At 48.7% G+C, this 20454-nt stretch overlaps 1 protein-coding gene across 2 annotated transcripts in view; it reads right to left on the bottom strand.

Moving 5' to 3' along the window:
* Positions 1-20454, bottom strand: part of RPS6KA3 (ribosomal protein S6 kinase A3) — a 319536-nt gene that overhangs the window by 182608 nt on the left and 116474 nt on the right. For both annotated transcript variants that reach the window (XM_082245344.1, XM_082245345.1), the window contains one exon: positions 6273-6389. In XM_082245344.1, coding sequence (XP_082101470.1) covers positions 6273-6389 — 117 coding nt within the window. The remainder of the gene's footprint in view (positions 1-6272; positions 6390-20454) is intronic.

Here is a 20454-nt window from a genome sequence, read left to right as displayed (position 1 = left end):
TGTAGAACAGAGGCCTGATGGTGAAAAGCCCAAGAGGCACTCAGCGCTCTAGAATAATGTGCCTTCACAGGGAAAGGAGGAACCTGACCCTTGATGGAATAAGCCTGAACAACCTTCTGCCTGATCCATCTTGAAATACTCGCAGCAGATGCAGCCAAACCTTTGCGAGGACCATCCGTAAGTACAAAGTCAGGTTTTCTAAAGGACTCAACCGTCAGATAAACTCTTATCGCCCGGACCACATCCAAGGAGTACAAACAATTTCCTTGGGATACATAGGCTTAGGACATAAGGGAGGCAACACAATGTCTTCATTAAGGTGAAAATCTGACACCACCTTAGGGAGAAAAAGACGGATTAGGTCGGAGGACCACTTTATCCCGGTGGATCACCAAATAAGGCGGACAGAACAGCGCCACCAACTCAGATACTCTGCGAGCAGAAGTAATAGTTAGTCACTAAGGCGGCAACCTCCTGCGACAAGGTAGGCAGAGAAATCTCCCCAATATTCTCAAAAGGAGGTTTCTGAAGAACAGACACCACCAGATTGAGATCCCATGGAGGTAACTGGGATCTCCGGAGGAGCCAGATAACGCACCCCTTGAATAAAAGTGTGTACCAAGCTATTAGCCAACGGACGTCGGAAGTAAATGTCCAAGGCAGACACCTGGCCCTTGATAGTGCCTAACACCAAGTGCTGCTCAACCCCTTTTTGTAAAAAGGCCAAAACCCTAGCTATAGAAAACAAGCAACTGCAGCGAATGCAACCATGAAATGTACGATTTCCATGTACGATTATAGATCTTCCTAGAAGTTGACTTCCTGGCCTTTAAAAGGGTAGGAATCACTGAATCCAATAGACCTCTATCCCTCAACATCTTGCTTTTAACAGCCAAGCAGTAAAGGACGGAAGATCGGTCCTTGAGACACCAGATCGTCCTGTAGAGGAAGCCGCCGAGGATCTACGACCATTTTAACCAGTTCTGCATACCAAGACCGCAAAGGCCACTTTGGTGCCACCAGATCGACAGGAATGCCTTCCACCTCCACCCGGCGAAGGAACCTCGGCAGGAGTATGAGTGGTGTAAAGCCATAAATCAGGCGATATTGGCTCCAAGGAGCCACCAGAGCATCTGTGGCACTAGCCAGAGGATCCCGAGACCTGGCCACAAACCACTGAACTTTTCTGTTGTGGCGAGATGCAAACAGATCCACCTCCAGAGTCACACACCGGGCACACAGGTGGTGAAACACGTCCGCATGAAGGGACCATTCCCCTTGATCCGACACCTTACGACTCAGGTAATCCGCTTGCCAATTTTCCACACCCAGAATGTGGACTGCGGAGAGAGCCGGAACATTGGCTTCGGCCAAAACCAGAATCTCTCTGGACGCCAGGGCACACTTGGTGCCCCCTAGATGATTGATGTAAGCCACAGCCGTGGCATTGTCTGACTGTATCCGAACTGGAGAGCCGCGTAGCCGACTTGTCCAATGGAGCAGGTAGAGCCTGATCGCTCCAGAATATTGATCAGCAAGAACTCCTCTGCTGCCCAAGTCCCCTGGGCACAGTTTCCCCAGCACTCCACCCCAGCCCGCCAGGCTGGCGTCCTTGGTCACCACCGTCCAGAACAATGGTAGGAATGACTTGCCCTGGCACAGAACAGGTGACTGGATCCACCAGGACAGAGCCGACTTCATGAGATGGCTTAAACTAGTCTTCTGGTCCAATGACCGAGGATCCCTGTTCCACTTTGCCAGAACCTCCTTCTGCAAAGGTCTCGAGTGAGGCTGAGCAAACGGGACGGCTTTGACGGTCAACACCATCAGGCCCAGGGCCCTCATGCAAGTCCGCAAGGAAGACTGATCGGTTTCCATCAGCAGCCTGAACGCCTTTTTCAGCTTCTGAAACTTGTTTAAGGGGAGAAAGACCCTCACCAGAGAAGAGTTGAGAGTCAGCCCCAGATAAGTGACCCGTAAGGATGGCGTCCGAGCAGATTGCTGGAAATTGATCGTCCACCCAAATTCCTGAAGGGTCTGAACTGTAATAGAGATGTTGCCCAACAGATCCGAATAGGAGACTGCTCGCAACAGAAGATTGTCAAGATATCCAACAATCGAGATACCTCGCTGACGTAACAAGGCCAGCACAGGGGCCAGGACCTTGGTAAAGACTCTGGGAGCGGAGGCGAGACCAAAGGGTAATGCCACAAATTGAAAATGCTCCTCTGCCATCGCAAAGCAGAGGAATCTTTGATGTCCCTCGAATATGGAGACGTGGAGATACGCATCCTTCACATCGATGGAGGCCAGAAAATCCCCATGGTTCAATTATGCCACCACTGACTGAATGGACTCCATTTGAAACTTCTGCACCCGCACAAAGCAGATCAGAGCCTTGAGATCAAGGATGGGACACACCTGGCCCTCCTTTCTGGGTACTGTGAACAGGTTTAAATAGAAAAATCAAAAAACGTGCTGCGCCAGAAGGGCACAAAAATAATTAGTGATTACATGAATCAACAAGTGTTATCAATAAAATATGGTGTCCATCATATGTGCTCTGATGAAACATAAATGTTCATATAAAGTGCTCCAAAGTAATGATTAGTATATCCAGGTGATGACAGGACAGCCTCAATCCCTTGTGAATCAAGCAGGAACCACCAGTGTGTGAACTCCCTCCACCAGTAAGATTGGCCTCTCACCTTGATACCAGACCCAAACGGGCCAGCATGAGCATATCAGGGGATAAACAGACTATCACAGGTAACCTCTCCAGCCTTCACCTCCGGGGGTCGCCAGGACATAAAATAAAGATAAAGCAAAGATCTAGTGCTCTCTGAATGTAAATAATGAGCTTTTATTGAGCATAAAGGGGTAACTCACATTTGTTGGGCACTCAGCCGTGCCTGCTGTTATGGCATTCAGTGTTAGAGAGTAGCACCCGAGCGATCGGCGTCAGGCACGCAGGCTCCGTTTGGCTTCTTCGGTAGGGGTGAAGTTTGCGTGTCCAGCCTCGCCTATTTACCAATGCTGCTAACGGTGGATTGGCCAGCGGTCACATGTCCTCCTCACTCTGAGCTATGCACAGGACACCGGAACCAAAAGATACACTTCCTGTGATCTTCGGTGTCACTAGCTATTATATCGAGGGGGCAATTTGAAACATATATAGATCTACTAAATCACTACCAGAGACCGCGTGACTGCGCCGCCATCCCCCGGGTGTTTCTCCTAAAATCATCGCATAAAAACATCGCATAAAAACATCTTTATTACATAAAATCGCATCATAAAATCGCATTAAATCAAATTATTGCCATAATGTTAAAAACTCACAAAATATATTATTGTTTAGAGTGGAATACCTCTAATATATTGCTAATTCTATAAAATGACACAAAAATATAAAATATTTGATTTAATGCGATTTTGCATTTGCACTTTCCTATTTTTGCACTTTTGCATATTTATTGCATATTTTTTCACACTTTATTTTTCTTGGCACTGTTGTCATTTCACTGAGTGACAGTTTAACTATTATTATTAATTTTTGCGCAACACTATTTATTTTTATTAAGAGCTTAGTACGGGGTGTTATACCTTTAGAGGATTGAGGACCTTTGATCAACTCATCCAATGAGTCACCAAACAAGATTAATCCCAGAAAAGAGATCTGACTGGGCTTTCTTAGAAGCTTGGTCAGCCGACCAGCTCTTCAGCCAAACCATGTGTCGTAAGGCAATCCTCACAGCCGAGACTCTGGCCACCAGGGGGGGGAGCCGCATCCATGGACTCATGACACAGGAATACCAGGGCCTGGGCCACCTGGTCTAAAAGTTTCAGCTGTCCCCAGAGGAACTATTTCAGGGTCCAAGAGCCCCTTCAGGGGCCCTAATCCATTCCGTAACCGTCTGAGAAACCACAATAGACACAAAGACCGGTTTCAAAACGGAACCCGCCAACATGTGAAGATGGCAGGAAAGGGATTCCACCCGCCTGTCCACCAGATCCGTAAAAACCGGGGAATCTTCCACAGGCACAATAGTAGATTTATTCAAACTGGAAACCGGGTGGTCCACTTTAGGAGGCACCATCCAATGGTTGGAAACCATATCAGCAAAAGGATACCGGCGTTTAAAGCATTTTGGCACCACTAGCACATGCTTAACGCGCCGCCATTGGTCATTCACAATATCATGAAAGGTGTCGGGACAAGGGAAAACCTTGCCAGACTTGAGTCTTGCGGGAGCCTAAAACAAAACCGCATCCCTGCCGTTGTGGGCTCAGCAGCCAATTTTAAAGTTTACCGCACTGAAATAATCAGGGCTTCCACCAAAGCGCGTTCCCGCGCTGCAGTTCAAGACAGGTCCTCTTTACCATCTGACTGAGGACAGCAACCCTTCAGGTAAGGGGGCATCCGGGGCAACCACATCAGCCTCTGAATCAGAGGACACCACCAAAGATGGAGAAGGCAGCGGCCGTTTCCGGCTATTAACCTTTTTCATGACATGAATTCACAGCCTGGGACTCCATAATGAAAGTTACCAAAAAAAACTGAGTACTGTAGCTTTAAGAAGCGCAGATCGCGGTTCCCACCACCGATCGCCGCAGTATGCAGAGTCCCTCCTTAAAACACACAAACAGCAGAGTGTGCAGGGATATGCCCGCAAAGACCCCAGTACTGTACCACCTCCGATCGTCCTCAGCACATGGAGAAGAGAGACAGGAAATGACCTCGGCAAGCAGCAGGAAGCAGAAGCACAGGAAGTGATCACACCTGGATGTAAAAGGTCACGCTGCTTAGTGCAGTACAGAGGACTACACAACAATGGTTGACAATACATTACAATAGGAAGCTCAGGGAAAATGGCTGCCCCATACATGTAAATGGGAGAAAGCTGTACATTGCCCACACTTAAGATTGCGGCGCCCACGGCGAGCCATGTGGCCAGGGACCGCCACAATGGAGGCCTACAGGATCCAGTAAAAGACCCAACAATCCACAAGGTACAATGCTACCCCCTCAGGGTGCCAGACGCCCTCAGCCACATAGCTGCCCCCCCCCCCCCGCGTGGACGGGAGAGGGAGACAGGCACAAAGACCTGGTACCGGGCAGGCCAGGGGAATCTTTTAGAAGGTATAATTCCTATTATTCCCAGGGGAGGGCCCACATACCCCCCCCAAGGCCACCAGGGGCAAAGGGGAGTCACATTTACTGACCAAACCATGGACCGGGTGGGCTCCGCTCCAGACAGACCACCTCCCACCCGAAGTGGGGGTGCTGCCAGCCGAGGGGTACGCTGCGACTCCAGGTCATCGTGTCCTGGCGAGGCATCTGCTCGCAGGCTCGTCCCCATCTGGAAAGGGGCATCGTCGTGGCGAGGCCTAGTGCAGGACTATAACCTGCTCGTGCTCATAGGCCAGGCTGGGGGGGGGGGGGGGGGGACCATAAGGATGTAGATTATCCAGTGCGAAGCAGAAGCCGGCATTACTTGTAGATCACCAGGAGAATCCCCCTGAACACTAGCTAGCAAAGTAAAGTAAGTGAGTAAAGAGAAATAAAATAAAATATTCTGAAAAGACTAAAAAAACAGACCAGAGTACCAGCAGGAAACCTAGGTCCTACTCCTTCTCTGGGCAGAAACAAACTGGTTTGCTGAGCTGAGTGTGGGTGGGTTATGCCTGCGGGGACAGCCCCGTGGGCGTGTACATGCAAACATTTTTTTACTGCCTAGACTACTCCTGCAGAGGCAGCATAACCCATTCAGCTGATCAAGATGAGGTTGCGTCTGTCGATGGACGATAGAGAAAATACATTTCAATGAATTAAAAAAAAAAAAAAAAAACACTAAACAGTAAAGTTAGCTTAATTTTGAGTGAAAGCTGTTACGCCTGAGAATCACAAGAGAATCGTGATCATCATCTTCATTCAGAATCATGCAGCTCCAGCCGCAACATTAAGGGCTTATGCACACTGCATCTCAAAGAGGCTCAAAGAAGCTGCACCTACAGGCTTTTGTGAGCTCTCATTTTTTTCTGCCATGCACACTATGGCTTTTTCAGGAGTTTACAGGCATATGCTCTTAGAGGCAGAAAAAAAACCCCACCCATGTTTTTGAAAGGAGCCTTCGAGCAGAAAAGACGCCCAAGTGCCCAAAAACGCAGGAAAAAGCGTGAAAGCTCAAAACACACACGAAAAAAAAAAAAAGGAAAAATAAACAGAGGGGAAGGTTTGTGCCTATATACACATGCCATTAAACACTCACCTTTCCAAAGGAGCCTTGTCCAAGTACCTTGAGCAGCTCAAACTGCGAAGGGTCAGCCTTCTCATATCCCTCTTTTACATGGTGTGTGATTGCAATCTCATTTATATTTGCTTCATCCTACAATGAAAAAAAAAAAAAATAAATAATGTTTAACAATTTAAAAACTTGTAAAAAAACTCTTGTGTGCTTAGATATTTTTTTAAATCTGATTTTTAAAGAGGAGCTCCTGTCTACCCCAAAAGATTTCAAGTCAGCAGCTACAAATACTGTAGGAGGAGGAGGGAGAACAGAACTTACCCTTTTTGGGAAAAACAAAAACACAAGTCAAAAAAGATACAGATACAGCTCAAGATTATTCAGCATTCAATAAAAAGGTTACATGGTTATACAACCTGTAAGATATATTTATGCATTCCATGCACTCAGAACAGTAACAAAAGGAATGGAGGCCACAAATGTTCTTATACCTTAAGTGACTGTACGATATGCTGCACCTAATCAGCGGGGTCAGATACAATCAAATTTACGTGTGGCATTACATAGGAAGAAACTGTTTCTCACATGCTAAACACCCATTAAAGAGGTTGTAAACTCGTATAACATTTTTTTTTTTACAACCTGCAAGAGAAAGACATAATGAGCTAGTATGCATCGCATACTAGCTCATTATGAAATACTTACCTTAGAACGAGCCCCCGCCGTGCCGCTAACTCACCTGTATGACAAGCGACATGTTCAGTCGCCCGTCTTCCGGGATCGCGGCATCCGGCCATCTGATTGGCCGGAGCCGCGGTGACGTCACTCCCGCGCACGCGCGCGGGAGCCGACGGTCACGGCACGGGGCTCTGAAGGAACGGCACGATCAGCCATTCCTTCAGAGCGCATGCGCCAGTGACGTCACTGGCTGCATTAAAGGTAAATATCTCCTAAACGGAACATGTTATTCCGTACAGTACCTATAGGTAAGCCTCGCACAAAAGAGCTCTAGAAGACCTACGATTAAGAATTTTTGACTTGCATAAAGCTGGAAAGGGTTATAAAATTATATCCAAAAGCCTTGCTGTTCATCAGTCCACGGTAAGACAAATTGTCTATAAATGGAGAAAGTTCAGCACTGCTGCTACTCTCCCTAGGAGTGGCCGTCCTGTAAAAATGACTGCAAGAGCACAGAGCTCAATGAGGTGAAGAATCCTAGAGTATCAGCTAAAGACTTACAAAAGTCACTTGCAAATGCTAACATCCCTGTTAGCGAATCTACAATACGTATAACACTAAACAAGAATGGATTTCATGGGAGGATACCACAGAGGAAGCCACTGCTGTCCAAACAAAACCTTGCTGCACGTTTACAGTTTGCACAAGAGCACCTGGATGTTCCACAGCAGTACTGGCAAAATATTGTGTGGACAGATGAAACCAAAGTTGAGTTGTTTGGAATAAACACACAACACTATGTGTGGCGAAAAAGAGGCACAGCACAACATCAAAACCTCATCCCAACTGTGAAGTATGGTGGTGGGGGCATCATGGTCAGGGCCTGGACGGATTGCTATCAAAGGAAAAATGAATTCCCAAGTTTTTCAAGACATTTTGCAGGAGAACTTAAAGAGGTTGTAAACTCGTATGAATTTTTTTTTTTTTTTTCTTACACCCTGCAAAAGAAAGACATAACGAGCTAGTATGCATCGCATATTAGCTCATTATGCAATACTTACCTCAGAACGAGCCCCCGCCGTGCCGCTCACTCACCTCTATGACGGGCGACATGTCTAGTCGCCCGTCTTCCGGGATCGCGGCATCCGGCCATCTGATTGGCCGGAGCCGCGGTGACGTCACTCCCGCGCACGCGCGCGGGAGCCGACAGTCACGGCACGGGGCTCTGAAGGAACGGCACGATCGGCCGTTCCTTCAGAGCGCATGCGCCAGTGACGTCACTGGCGACATGTAAGGTAAATATCTCCTAAACGGTACATGTTTAGGAGATATTTACAGTACCTATAGGTAAGCCTTATCATAGGCTTGCCTATAGGTACAAGTTGTAGAGGAGGGTTTACTTCCTCTTTAAGGCCATCTGTCTACCAGAAGATGGGTGTTGCAACAGGACAATGACCCAAAGCATAAAAGTAAATCAACAGAATGGCTTAAACAGAAGAAAATACGACTTCTGAAGTGGCCCAGTCAAGAGTCCTGACCTCAACCCGATTGAGATGCTGTGGCATGACCTCAAGAAAGTGATTCACACCAGACATCCCAAGAATATTGCTGAACTGAAACAGTTCTGTAAAGAGGAATGGTCAAAAATTACTCCTGACCATTGTGCACATCTGATCTGCAACTACAGGAAACGTTTGGTTGAAGTTATTGCTGCCAAAGGAGGTTCAACCAGTTATTAAATCCAAGGTTTCACATACTTTTTCCACCTGTACTGTGAAGGTTTACATGGCGTGTTCAATAAAAACATGGCAACATTTCATTCTTTGTGTGTTATTAGTTTAACCACTTTACCACTGGTCACTGTGCTGCTACTGCGGCAAAGTGGCTCGTTAACGTCTGGCGACGTAGACCTACGTTTTATGTTTTGGATCAGCAGACTCCATCGGGTTTTCTTCCAGAATGGTCCTGTATTTGGCTTCCTCCATCTTCCCATCAATTTTAACCATCTTCCCTGTCCCTGCTGAAGAAAAGCAGGCCCAAACCATGATGCTGCCACCACCACCATGTTTGACAGTGGGGATGGTGTGTTCAGGGTGATGAGCTGTGTTGCTTTTTACGCCAAACATAACGTTTTGCATGGTTGCCAAAAAGTTCGATTTTGGTTTCATCTGACCAGAGCACTTTCTTCCACATGTTTGGTGTGTCTCCCAGGTGGCTTGTGGCAAACGTTAAACAACACTTTTTATGGTTATCTGTAAGAAATGGCTTTCTTCTTGGCACTCTGCCATAAAGGCCAGATTTGTGCAGTATACGACTGATTGTTGTCCTATGGACAGAGTCTCCCACCTCAGCTGTAGATCTCTGCAGTTCATCCAGAGTGATCATGGGCCTCTTGGCTGCATCTGTGATCAGTCTTCATGAGCTGAAAGTTTAGAGGGACGGCCAGGTCTTCGTAGATTTGCAGTGGTCTGATACTCCTTCCATTTCAATATTATCGCTTGCACAGTGCTCCTTGGGATGTTTAAAACTTGGGAAATCTTTTTGTATCCAAATCCGGCTTTAAACTTCTCCACAACAGTATCTCAGGGCTGCCTGGTGTGTTCCTTGTTCTTCATGATGCTCTCTGCGCTTTAAACAGACCTCTGAGACTATCACAGTGTAGGTGCATTTATACGGAGACTTGATTTCACACAGGTGGATTCTATTTATCATCATTAGTCATTTAGGTCAACATTGGATCATTCAGAGATCCTCATTGAACTTCTGGAGAGAGTTTGCTGCACTGAAAGTAAAGGGGCTGAATAATTTTGCACGCCCAATTTTTCAGTTTTTTGTTTGTTAAAATTTTTTGAAATATCCAATAAATTTTGTTCCACTTCATGATTGTGTCCCACTTGTTGATTCTTCACAAAAAAATTACAGTTTTATAACTTTATGTTTGAAGCCTGAAATGTGGCAAAAGGTCGCAAAGTTCAAGGGGGCTGAATACTTTCGCAAGGCACTGTGTGTGTGTGTGTATAAATGGATTTTTGTAAAATCTTACCATAAAATCCTTTTCTCTTAGCTCATTGACAGACGTAGTCCTCGGTGATACAGCACCTTCGGGTTATGTTGCCTCCACAGGAGCAGGACTAGACAGGAAATTAAAAAGCTCTGGCCACACCCTAGGGGCAGTCCCAGAGGGTATATCCTCTCTCTCTCTGCCTCAGCAAATCAGTTACGTGAAAAAGCAGTCTTTAGAGATTTTAACCCAACCCAACTCAAAAAACAGAGGGGCGGGGACTACGTCTGTCAATGAGCTAAGAGAAAAGGATTTTATGGTAAGATTTTACAAAAATCCATTTTTCTCTAGCGCTCATTGACAGACGTAGTCCTCGGTGATACAGCACCTTCGGGACGTCCCAGAGCAGTATCACAAATGAGGGGTGGGAAAATGAAAATCAAATCCCAATCTAGAAGGCCCAACCGGTGCCAACTAGAAGTTTACAATGCTCATCCTTAATGATGAGACTCAACAAAAAAGAGAAAAAATCTTTCTTTTTTTTTTTTTTTTTCAAACAGAAAAAACCCTCGAGGTAGACCGCCGGTCTCCTCAAATTGCGGCCTGCAAAACCTTGCGGCCAAATGAGGCATCTGCCGATGCCGTCACATCAATTTTATAGAATTTTGTAAAGGTATGTACCGACGACCAGGTGGCCGCCTTACATACCTGGACCACTGACGCCTGATGGCGAAAGGCCCAGGAAGTACTGAGCGCTCGAGTGGAGTGCGCCCTAACAGGGAACGGAGGACTCTGACCCTTAATAGAATAAGCCTGTACCACCGTTTGTCTAATCCATTTGGCAATGGTCGCGGCAGATGCAGGCAAACCCTTTCTGGGGCCATCCGTGATCACAAAAAGTGAATCCGTCTTACGGAATGATTCCGTAGCCTTCAGGTATACCCTGATTGCCCGAACCACATCTAAGGAATGCAACGCATGTTCCCGATGATGCTTGGGCTGAGGACACAAGGAAGGTAGTACAATATCTTCATTCAGATGAAAATCTGAAACCACCTTAGGAAGAAAAGATGGCTTAGGATGAAGTACTACCTTATCCCTATGAATCACTAGGTATGGGGACTGGCATGATAATGCAGCCAGTTCTGACACCCTGCGAGCAGAAGTAATAGCCACCAAGAAGGCCACCTTCTGGGATAAAGTAAGCAAGGGAATCTCCCTGATGTTTTCAAAGGGAGGTTTCTGTAGAACCGACAAAACCAAATTAAGATCCCAGGGCGGTAAGGGCGCGCGGACTGGTGGAGCCAGGTGCCGCACCCCTGGATGAAATTCCGCACCAAGGACTTGGTAGCTAAAGGCTTCTGAAAGAAGATTGCTAATGCTGAAACTTGACCCTTGATGGTGCTCAAGGCTAGCTTCTGCTCAACCCCTTGTTGCAAAAAGGCCAATATTCGAGTCACCGAATAGGTACGTGGAGGAAATCCGAAATATAAGTCTTCCATGTGTGATAATAGACCTTGCTGGAAGTCGCTTTCCTTGCTTTAATAAGGGTAGGAATAACTGAAGCTGACAAACCTCTGTCCTTCAGTACTTGGGTCTCAATGGCCAGGCCATTAAAACCAGCGACTGTAAAGCATGATGATAAATTGGTCCTTGAGACCACAGACACTCCCTGAGACGAAGTTCCCACGGAACGTCTGCGACTAGCATGTCCAAGTCGGCCAGGCCGGCTTGAGGAGGCCAGCCTAGAATTTCTAGGACCACTGGCGCTGATAGAATCTGAACCAGGCGTCCCTAGAGGTATCTGGCCCCGACCATCCGAGAAAGTCTGGTCGTTTTCTGTTCCCACACATTTATCAGATACCTGATTGCTATCAGGAAGGGTGATCTTTTCTGGTTGAACCTCAGGGACCGAAGTCACCCGACTAGAGGCTACTTGGCCTATCTGGTCAACCAGATCCGATTCCTGTGAGGTATAGGGACTAATCTTAGGAAAAGGTAAAGGAAAAGATCTATTCAGGGAACGGTAACTACCGCTTCCTGTAGTACTTAAATGTTGGAAGGGAAGAATCGCACTGGTAGTAGTGGTTGATGCTCGATCTAATGTCCTGAATACAGGTGAAAACGTCCCCCCACCCTGAAACCGGGTGGGGGCGCACCTTCAGGCTGTGTACTCCTTTGCTTCGGGTTTGGCTGGGTTGGTCCTCTGCTTGTCCGACCAGCCCTTCTTGAATCCTCCTGGAGGAGTCTTGCCTTTCCCGCTTGTACCAGCCGGGCGCCCTTTATGGGCGGTAAAGAAAGGTCCTCGCTTGTTGCGAGGTCCCTTAGCTTTAGCAGCCTGTGGCAAAAAAGTGCTCTTGCCCCCAGTGGCATCCTTGATGATTTCATCTAGGTTGGCCCCAAATAGACGATTCCCCTAAAAAGGGAGATTTGTCAAGGTCTTTATGGAACCTAGGTCAGCTGACCAGCATTTTAACCACAGCACACGTCTGAGGATGACCGATGACATAGATGCATGCCCTAATAAGGGAGTAGTGTCCAAGGCTGCGTCACAGATAAACTGTAGCCCTTGTATAATCTGTTCCATCAAATCAGATGTCTCCTGGGGAATATCTTTTTCCCTAAGGTCTTGGCGTACCATACTCGCCCATTCCGTAAGTGTCTGGGAAACTAGACCAATAACAATTACTGGTCTAAATGCTGACCCTATCAGAGAGAAGATGGTGCGGGACTCTGCTTCCATCTTTCGATCCACCGGATCCTTAAAGGACGAAGTGTCCTCCACTGGGATAACCGTGGCTTTATTCAGCCTGGAAATAGGTGGATCCACCACTGGTGGTACCGTCCATTTCTTAATGATGGATTCCTCAAACGGATAGCGTCTAGCAATACGCTTGGAAATAGTAAAGGTACGTTTAGAATGCTCCCATTCTCCTTTAATCTGATTACCGAAACACTTGGGTACAGGAAAAACCTTCACCGTTTTGATGGGCTTATTAGTACCAAAAGGAATCTCTGTTTCAGTTGCCTCTGCCGGTAAAGCCTCAAGTTTTAAGGTTTCCTGCACTGCCACAACTAGTGCGTCCACCAATGCTTCTTCCTGAATTATAGCGGGAGAAGAAACGTCCTCCTCACTGTCTGAGGAAGCTTTACCTGAGATAATAGCCCTTGCAGAGGAACCTGCAACTGCAGTGACCATCTCTGAATCTGAGTCAGAGGTGTCAGATAGTATAGGGGTAGGCGGGGGTCGCTTCCTTGACCCCCGTCCCTGACAGGCCGCCTCCACCCGAGCCACCATAGACTCCAAAATTGCTGTAAATGACTCTACACTCTGTGCACCGGCGGGTCCCGTGGCCCCCTCGAGGGAAACAGGTGGGGGAATATGTGTGGCAGGGTCCATGATAATTCCAGTCACTTCCTGGATAATATAATTCAAAAATAAAAAACTTTTTTTTTTTTTTTTTTTTCAGACCCCCAGCGCCACAAAAAGCCCCTTAGTGTTACCTGCTAGGGATCCCTATCGATCGAGAGAGAGAGAGATAGATAAACCCCCAGGCTCACCACTTGATGCTCAGAGTTTAACTGCAACAGGTTACAGCGCTGTCTTGACAAACAGGAAGTCTTTTGGCTGGCTGCCCAGGAAGAAAGGAGGCGGCTCCGCCCCTCTGCACGCCTTCCGGCGCCTCCCCTAGCTCCACGAGGTGTTTGGATCACCTCAAACATGGCCGCCCCCATGCTGGAGACACGAGGCTACGCCAAAATGGCGGCTCGTGGGATCCAGCAAAAAAAAATGGCGGCGGCCTGTACTGAATAGCGGTGTGCTGCAGAGCACACAACACTCTCTCTGCATGGGGATTTGGCGTGGTTGGCGGTACCGGCCCTGGCGGACCGCATGGCCATTCGGGAGGCCTGCTAATAGCTGGAGATCTGATTAGGAAGGCAGTCTACATGTCCGTGGCTTCTGACTGGTAGGTAGCTTATATTTATCACCGTAAGATTCCCAGAATGCCACTGATTACAATCTTTTTAACATGTATACAATTAGATTGTTAGCTCCCAAACCAAGCCTCCTGGCTTTTTGCACATAAAATCACACTCAAAATAGGAGGATCTGTGTCATTTATAGGATAGAGAGGGACTCTATCTTACCATACAGAGAGGGGCCCGCGTTCACCACAAGACCCGTCAGGGGAAAAGGGGGAACATACTACTCACCATACCGGAACCAGGCGGGCACCAACTCCTGACAGTACCCCTCTCCACCGGGGCGGGAGGGCTGTCGACCGATATGGACGCCGTGACTCATGGTCTTTGGCGTTTCAGCGAGACGTTTAACTCGCGGGGTTAGTCCTTTAATGGGACTTTGTCGCGGCCGACCCAGCGCGGAGCTATGGCCTGCACGCGCTCGTAGGCTGAACTGGGGTGACCACCGGATCTCAACATCCAGCCCGTCGCCCAGTTCAGCTTTCTTGCTTGAAGATCTCACAGGAACACTGGAGAAAAAAAAGCTGTCTAAAAAAATCTTTTAAGAAAAAAATCTTGCCAGGACCTAAGATCCCAGCAAGGTATCTAGGTCCTTACTCCTAACTAGACAGAAAATAACTGATTTGCTGAGGCAGAGAGAGAGAGGATATACCCTCTGGGACTGCCCCTAGGGTGTGGCCAGAGCTTTTTAATTTCCTGTCTAGTCCTGCTCCTGTGGAGGCAACATAACCCGAAGGTGCTGTATCACCGAGGACTACGTCTGTCAATGAGCGCTAGAGAAATATATTTTATAACACTTTGAAAAGACATCAGATCTCAATGGGGAAAAAAATCATGCACACAGGAGGTCTGGTGCTAGAATTATTACTTTCGCTCAGAGGATCGCAGTGATACCTCACTGTTTGCCACTGCTGTTGAACACGATGGAGGGGGGGGGGGGGGAGCTTTTTTAGTATATTTTTTAACTGTTTCTTAAAAAAAAAGTATTGATCACTTTTATTGCTGTCACAAGGAATGTAAACAGTACGTCACTGCTATTGCTGTCACAAAGGATCTTTATGAAATAGACCCCCCCATCTCTCCTCTGGGCTCCAATGCATCCTTCACTGACCAGGAGTCGCTTCCAGGTTCTGATGTCAAACAGAGGGAGGAACAACTTCAGTTCCTCAGTCTGGAGCTGGATGCTTCTGCCACCTGTAAAAGCATTCCAGCAGCTACCCAGCCGCTAGGATTACTTTTACATGAAAGAGAATAGCCAGCTCTAAAAATATTGGGATCATGGTTATAGCCTTAACCATGATCCAGGTGTAACCGCTTCCCTACCGTAAGGCACGAGTGTGGTTACCGTCTCATGTCATTAGTGCCTTAAGGGGATCCAGGAGAGGACGCAAAAGGCACTTAAAGTCAAAATGTTTGGAGAAATGTAAATTCTATCATTGTTGACTTATTTTTAAATGTGAATGCGCCAAGGCTGTCATCTGACATCACTCGAACTAGTATGCAGGCAATGAAATCTGAAAAGACTAATCTTGAATGTCAGGTCATTGAATACTTAGATAGTCAGGATTAGGATGAAAGCGCCAAGTAAATACATACTAAACATGCTGTGCTTTAAAACTGGCTCGTAAAAGCATAGGCAGTGACAGGTACTCTTTATTAAAAGATCTGGGGCCTATTAGACCCTATACCTTTCCTGTGCCCCCAAAAGCAGCCAATCTGAGATTGGTTTGATTAGCTGCTTTACTAGCCAGCCTCTTATGGTTTTATACACCATGCAGTCGACTGAGGAATGGAAATTCCTCCTTCGTCTCTATGGTCAGCTGGGGTGACAAACCAGAGCGGCCTCAGGCTCCCCATGGGAACAGGAGAGCCCAAAAACTTTTTATCGAGCAATGGGGTTGGTCATCCCTCCACTGCTTGTTATAGTGTACAGGTGGATGTTAAGCTGCTCGGATCACTTATTCAAGAAACTGCATCACTGCCTCTAAAGAATGATCGCAGGATCATGGCTGCAGCTTCAGCCATGATACGAATTTTACCACTGTTCCCCAAGAACATACAACGGGTAAAATAAGTATTGAACACGTCACCATTTTTCTAGGTAAATATATTTAGAAAGGTGCTATTGACATAAAATTTTAGTCGGGCAGGACAATGGGCCCTGGCAGGAGCCCCCACCAGTTACAACCACCAACGCACAGCCAATTGTCTGGTTGCGACCCCCCCCCCAGCCCCCATCCCCAGTATAGTGCTCTGTCCCCACCCTAGAAGTTGGACCAGACCACCCAAATAGCCCCAGCATAAGTGGAAATTAAAGGGGGGTACCTGACAGAAAGGAGGGGAACCCAGGGGTCCGACCATCCCAAGGATGGGCCCACGTCCACTCTAAAACCCTCCAGGGGGAGGGGGCGGGGGTACAGCTACCCATCTTACTAGGAACCGAGTGGGCACCGCTCCAGACAACCCCTCCATCGAAATTGGGGGGGCGCCGGCCAGGAGGAATGGTGCGACTCGGGCCAAGACCCGGTCGTATGCGACCTCGCAAGGTGTTTAACTCGTAGGCCAGCCTCCATCCGATGGGGCTATGTCACAGCCGACCAAGCGCGAAACTTGGTCTGCGCGCGCTCACTGGCCAGACTAGGGTGACCACTAGATCTAGATTATTCGGCCCGTCGCCCTGTCTGGTAGTTGATTGTAGATCTCACAGGAAAAAAACAAGAGAAAAAATTTCCATTTAAAAAAAATTGCCAGGACCAGAGATCCCAAGCAGGGAACTATGTCCTTAACTCCTGACTAGGCAGAAAAACTGAATTTTTGTAAAATCTTACCTGTAAAATTCCTTTCTCTGAGTCCTCCGACAGTCGCCGCCTCTCCATATTCGTCACTATGGGGTTATTGACCTTTGCTCCGTAGGAGTAGCTAGGCAACAGAATATGTCAATATTAAAAGCTTTTAGCATATCCCACCCCCAGGGGGTGGTCCCCTCAGTCAATACTCTCCTGCTTCCTGTATCCATACCTCAGTTTCAGTAGAATAGCAGTAGAGTACATAAACAAACCCCAAAAGAGGGGCGGGGGCGGCGACTGTCGGAGGACTCAGAGAAGGGATTTTTACAGGTAAGATTTTACAAAAATTCCGTTTTCTCTTACGTCCTCCGACAGTCGCCGCCTCTCCATATACGTCACTATGGGGACGTCCCAAAGCAGTGCATACATGAGGGGTGGGAAAACGCAGTCGCGCCTAAGGCAACGCCGGACCCACATCAGAGAAAGGAACCTTACCAAAAGGAAGGAAACCAGCTGGGCAGCATGAAAAAAACTTGCTCAACAGGAGCAATAACCCAGGAAAAACAAATAACCCAGGGATAAAAGCATCCCAAAACAGCCAAGGGCCCAAAAACAAGGGACCCTAAGGTACTGCCGCACTAAAAACCTTGCGGCCAAAGGAAGCATCTGCCGATGCCTGAACATCCACCTTGTAGAACTTTGAGAAAGTGTGAACGGACGACCAAGTCGCCGCCTTACACACCTGGGCCACAGAGGCCCGATGATGACAGGCCCAAGACGTACTCAGAGATCTGGTAGAGTGCGCCTTCACAGGCATAGGGGGAACTTTGCCCTTCAAAGCATATGCCTGCTCAATAGTCTGTCTGATCCATTTGGCAATGGTAGAAGCCGACGCCGCCAAGCCCTTCCGAGGTCCCTCAGGAAGGACAAAGAGAGAATCCGTCTTGCGAAAAGATTTTGTCGCTGACAGGTAAACCCTGATCGCCCGAACAACATCCAAGGAATGCAAAGCCACTTCCTTTGGATGCTTAGGCTTCGCGCAAAGTGAAGGCAAGACAATGTCCTCATTGAGGTGAAATTCCGAGATCCTTTTCGGAAGAAAAGAAGGATTAGGTCGCAAGACCACCTTATCTAAGTGAAGCACCAGATACGGAGACCTGCAGGACAAGGCTGCCAGCTCCGACACTCTGCGAGCCGAAGTGATCGCCACCAAAAAAGCGACCTTCTTAGACAACAGAAGCAATGAGATCTCCCTGATCTTTTCAAAGGGAGCATGCTGCAACACGGACAGAACGAGGTTCAAGTCCCATGGAGGCAAAGGCTCCCTCCGAGGAGGGACCAGGTGTCGCACCCCTTGAACAAAGGTGTTAACCAGAGAATTAGACGCCACAGGGCGTTGAAAAAGAACGGCCAGCGCAGAAATCTGACCCTTAATCGTGGCCAACGCTAAACGCTGGTCCACACCCGTTTGAAGGAAAGACAACACCCTAGACACCGAGTATGAGCGAGGGGAAAACCCCCTGGACTCATACCAGGCAAAATATGCCTTCCAAGTACGGTAGTAAATCTTCCCCAAAGAGGCTTTTCTAGCATTGATTAAAGTATGAATGACCTCCGGGGAGAGACCCCTATCCTTCAGGACCTCGGTTTCAACAGCCAGGCCGTCAAAGCCAGCGACTGTAAAGCAGGATGGAATATCGGTCCTTGAGACAGAAGATCTTCTCGAAGAGGCAGACGCCATGGAGCGTTGACCGCCAGATTCACGAGGTCTGCGTACCAAGACCGGGCGAGGCCAGTCTGGCGCCACCAGAATCACCGTGAGCGGTTCTGAGGACAACCTGCGAAGGAACCGGTATAGCAACTGAATTGGTGGGAATGCATACATCAGTCGATACTGATGCCATGGAGCCACTAACGCGTCTGACGCGTCTGCCCGAGGATCGTGCGTCCTTGCCACGAACCTTTCCACCTTGTGATTTAGACGAGATGCGAACAGGTCCACATCTGGGAGACCCCACTTCGCGCACAACATCTGGAAGACATCCGGGTGGAGCGACCATTCCCCTGGTCCAGAGTCTGGCGACTCAGATAATCCGCCTGCCAGTTCTCCACCCCCGGAATGTGAACCGCCGTGATCGCCGGGACGTGCGTCTCGGCCCAGGACAGAATATCGGCCACCTCCCGAGCCGCTCGGGCACTCCTGGTGCCCCCTTGGTGGTTGATGTAGGCCACCGCTGTGGCATTGTCCGTCTACACCCGAACCGGACGGCCCTGAAGCCTGTCCGTCCAACTTCGAAGGCAGAGATTTATCGCCCGCAATTCCAGAATGTTTATCGGAAGGGAGGATTCCCCCTCCGACCAAGTACCCTGGGCGGACAGAACGCCCAGAACACCACCCCAGCCCGACAGGCTGGCATCCGTGGTGATCACCGTCCACGAAAGAGGACGAAAAGACTTGCCCCCCGACACCGCAGGGGACTGGAGCCACCACAGAAGATCCCTTCTGGTGAGAAGACTCAACGAGATCTGAAGATCCAGAGATTGTGGTCGCCCGTCCCACCTGGACAGAATCTCCGCCTGGAGACCCCTCGTGTGAAACTGGGCAAAGGGAATCGCCTCGAAAGCCGAGACCATCAAACCTAGACACCTCATGCCCGTCCGGAGGGAGGAGCACGGAACGTCCTGGAGGGACCTCACTTCTTCCTGAAGTGTCCTGAGCTTGTCTTCCGGCAGGAAGACCTTCGCCTGAACAGAGTCCAGGATCATTCCCAGGTAGGGAAGACGAACCGACGGGCACAGCGTCGATTTTGGAAAGTTTATCGTCCAACCAAACTCCTGTAGAGTTTGCATCGTGACGGACAGGGCCCTCACCAGACCCTGACTGGTCGCAGACCGAACCAGAATGTCGTCCAGATACCCCAGGACCGAGATGCCCTGGGCTCTCAATAAAGCCAGAACCGGTGCAAGCACCTTGGTGAACACCCGCAGAGCCGAAGCGAGACCGAAGGGTAACGCCACGAATTGGTAAGGATCCTCCGCAATGGGGAATCGAAGGTACCTCTGGTGACCCTCGAAAATGGGGATGTGAAGGTACGCATCCTTCAAAATCGATGGATGCCATGAATTCTCCCGGAACTAGAGCAGCCACCACCGAGCGCAGGGATTCCATGCGGAACTTGCGAACCCGCACAAAGCGGTTCAGAGCTTTTAAGTCCAGAATTGGACGTACCTTGCCCTCCTTCCTGGGCACAGTGAACAGATTCGAATAAAACCCCCGAAATCTGTCCCGATGAGGCACCGGAACCACCACTCTCTGAGCCCGCAGGTCCCGCACTGCCAGGTGCAGATCCCGCAAACGCTCCGGAGACAGTTGAAGGTTTGAGGGAAAAAATCTGCTCGCCGGCCGAGAGAGGAACTCGATCTTGTAACCGGACCGAACGATCTCCTGAACCCACCTGTCCCGAACGCGGGCCAGCCAGGGTTGAAGAAAACCGAGCAAACGTCCCCCCACCCCAGAACTGGGTGAGGGCGTCCCTTCAGGCCGCATTGTTATGGGCAGCAGACCCGGACTGGCCGGACTTCTGCTTACCTGTCCATGGCTTCTTTTGGGAGCCTTGACCTTTGAACGGTTTGCCCTTATAGTGCGACCGAAAGGCACGAAAGGACCCCTGAGAGGGCCTAAACGAAGCATGCTTCTTACCTTGAGCACCCTTAGCCTTGTGAGACTGGGGCAAGAGCGTGCTCTTACCCCCAGAGA

The sequence above is a fragment of the Pelophylax lessonae genome, assembly GCF_965119305.1.
Source record: "Pelophylax lessonae genome assembly, chromosome: 2".
Taxonomy (NCBI): Eukaryota; Metazoa; Chordata; class Amphibia; order Anura; family Ranidae; genus Pelophylax; species Pelophylax lessonae.
The sequence above is the reverse complement of the archived record's forward strand: the minus strand, read 5'-3'. Positions and strand labels throughout refer to the sequence as shown.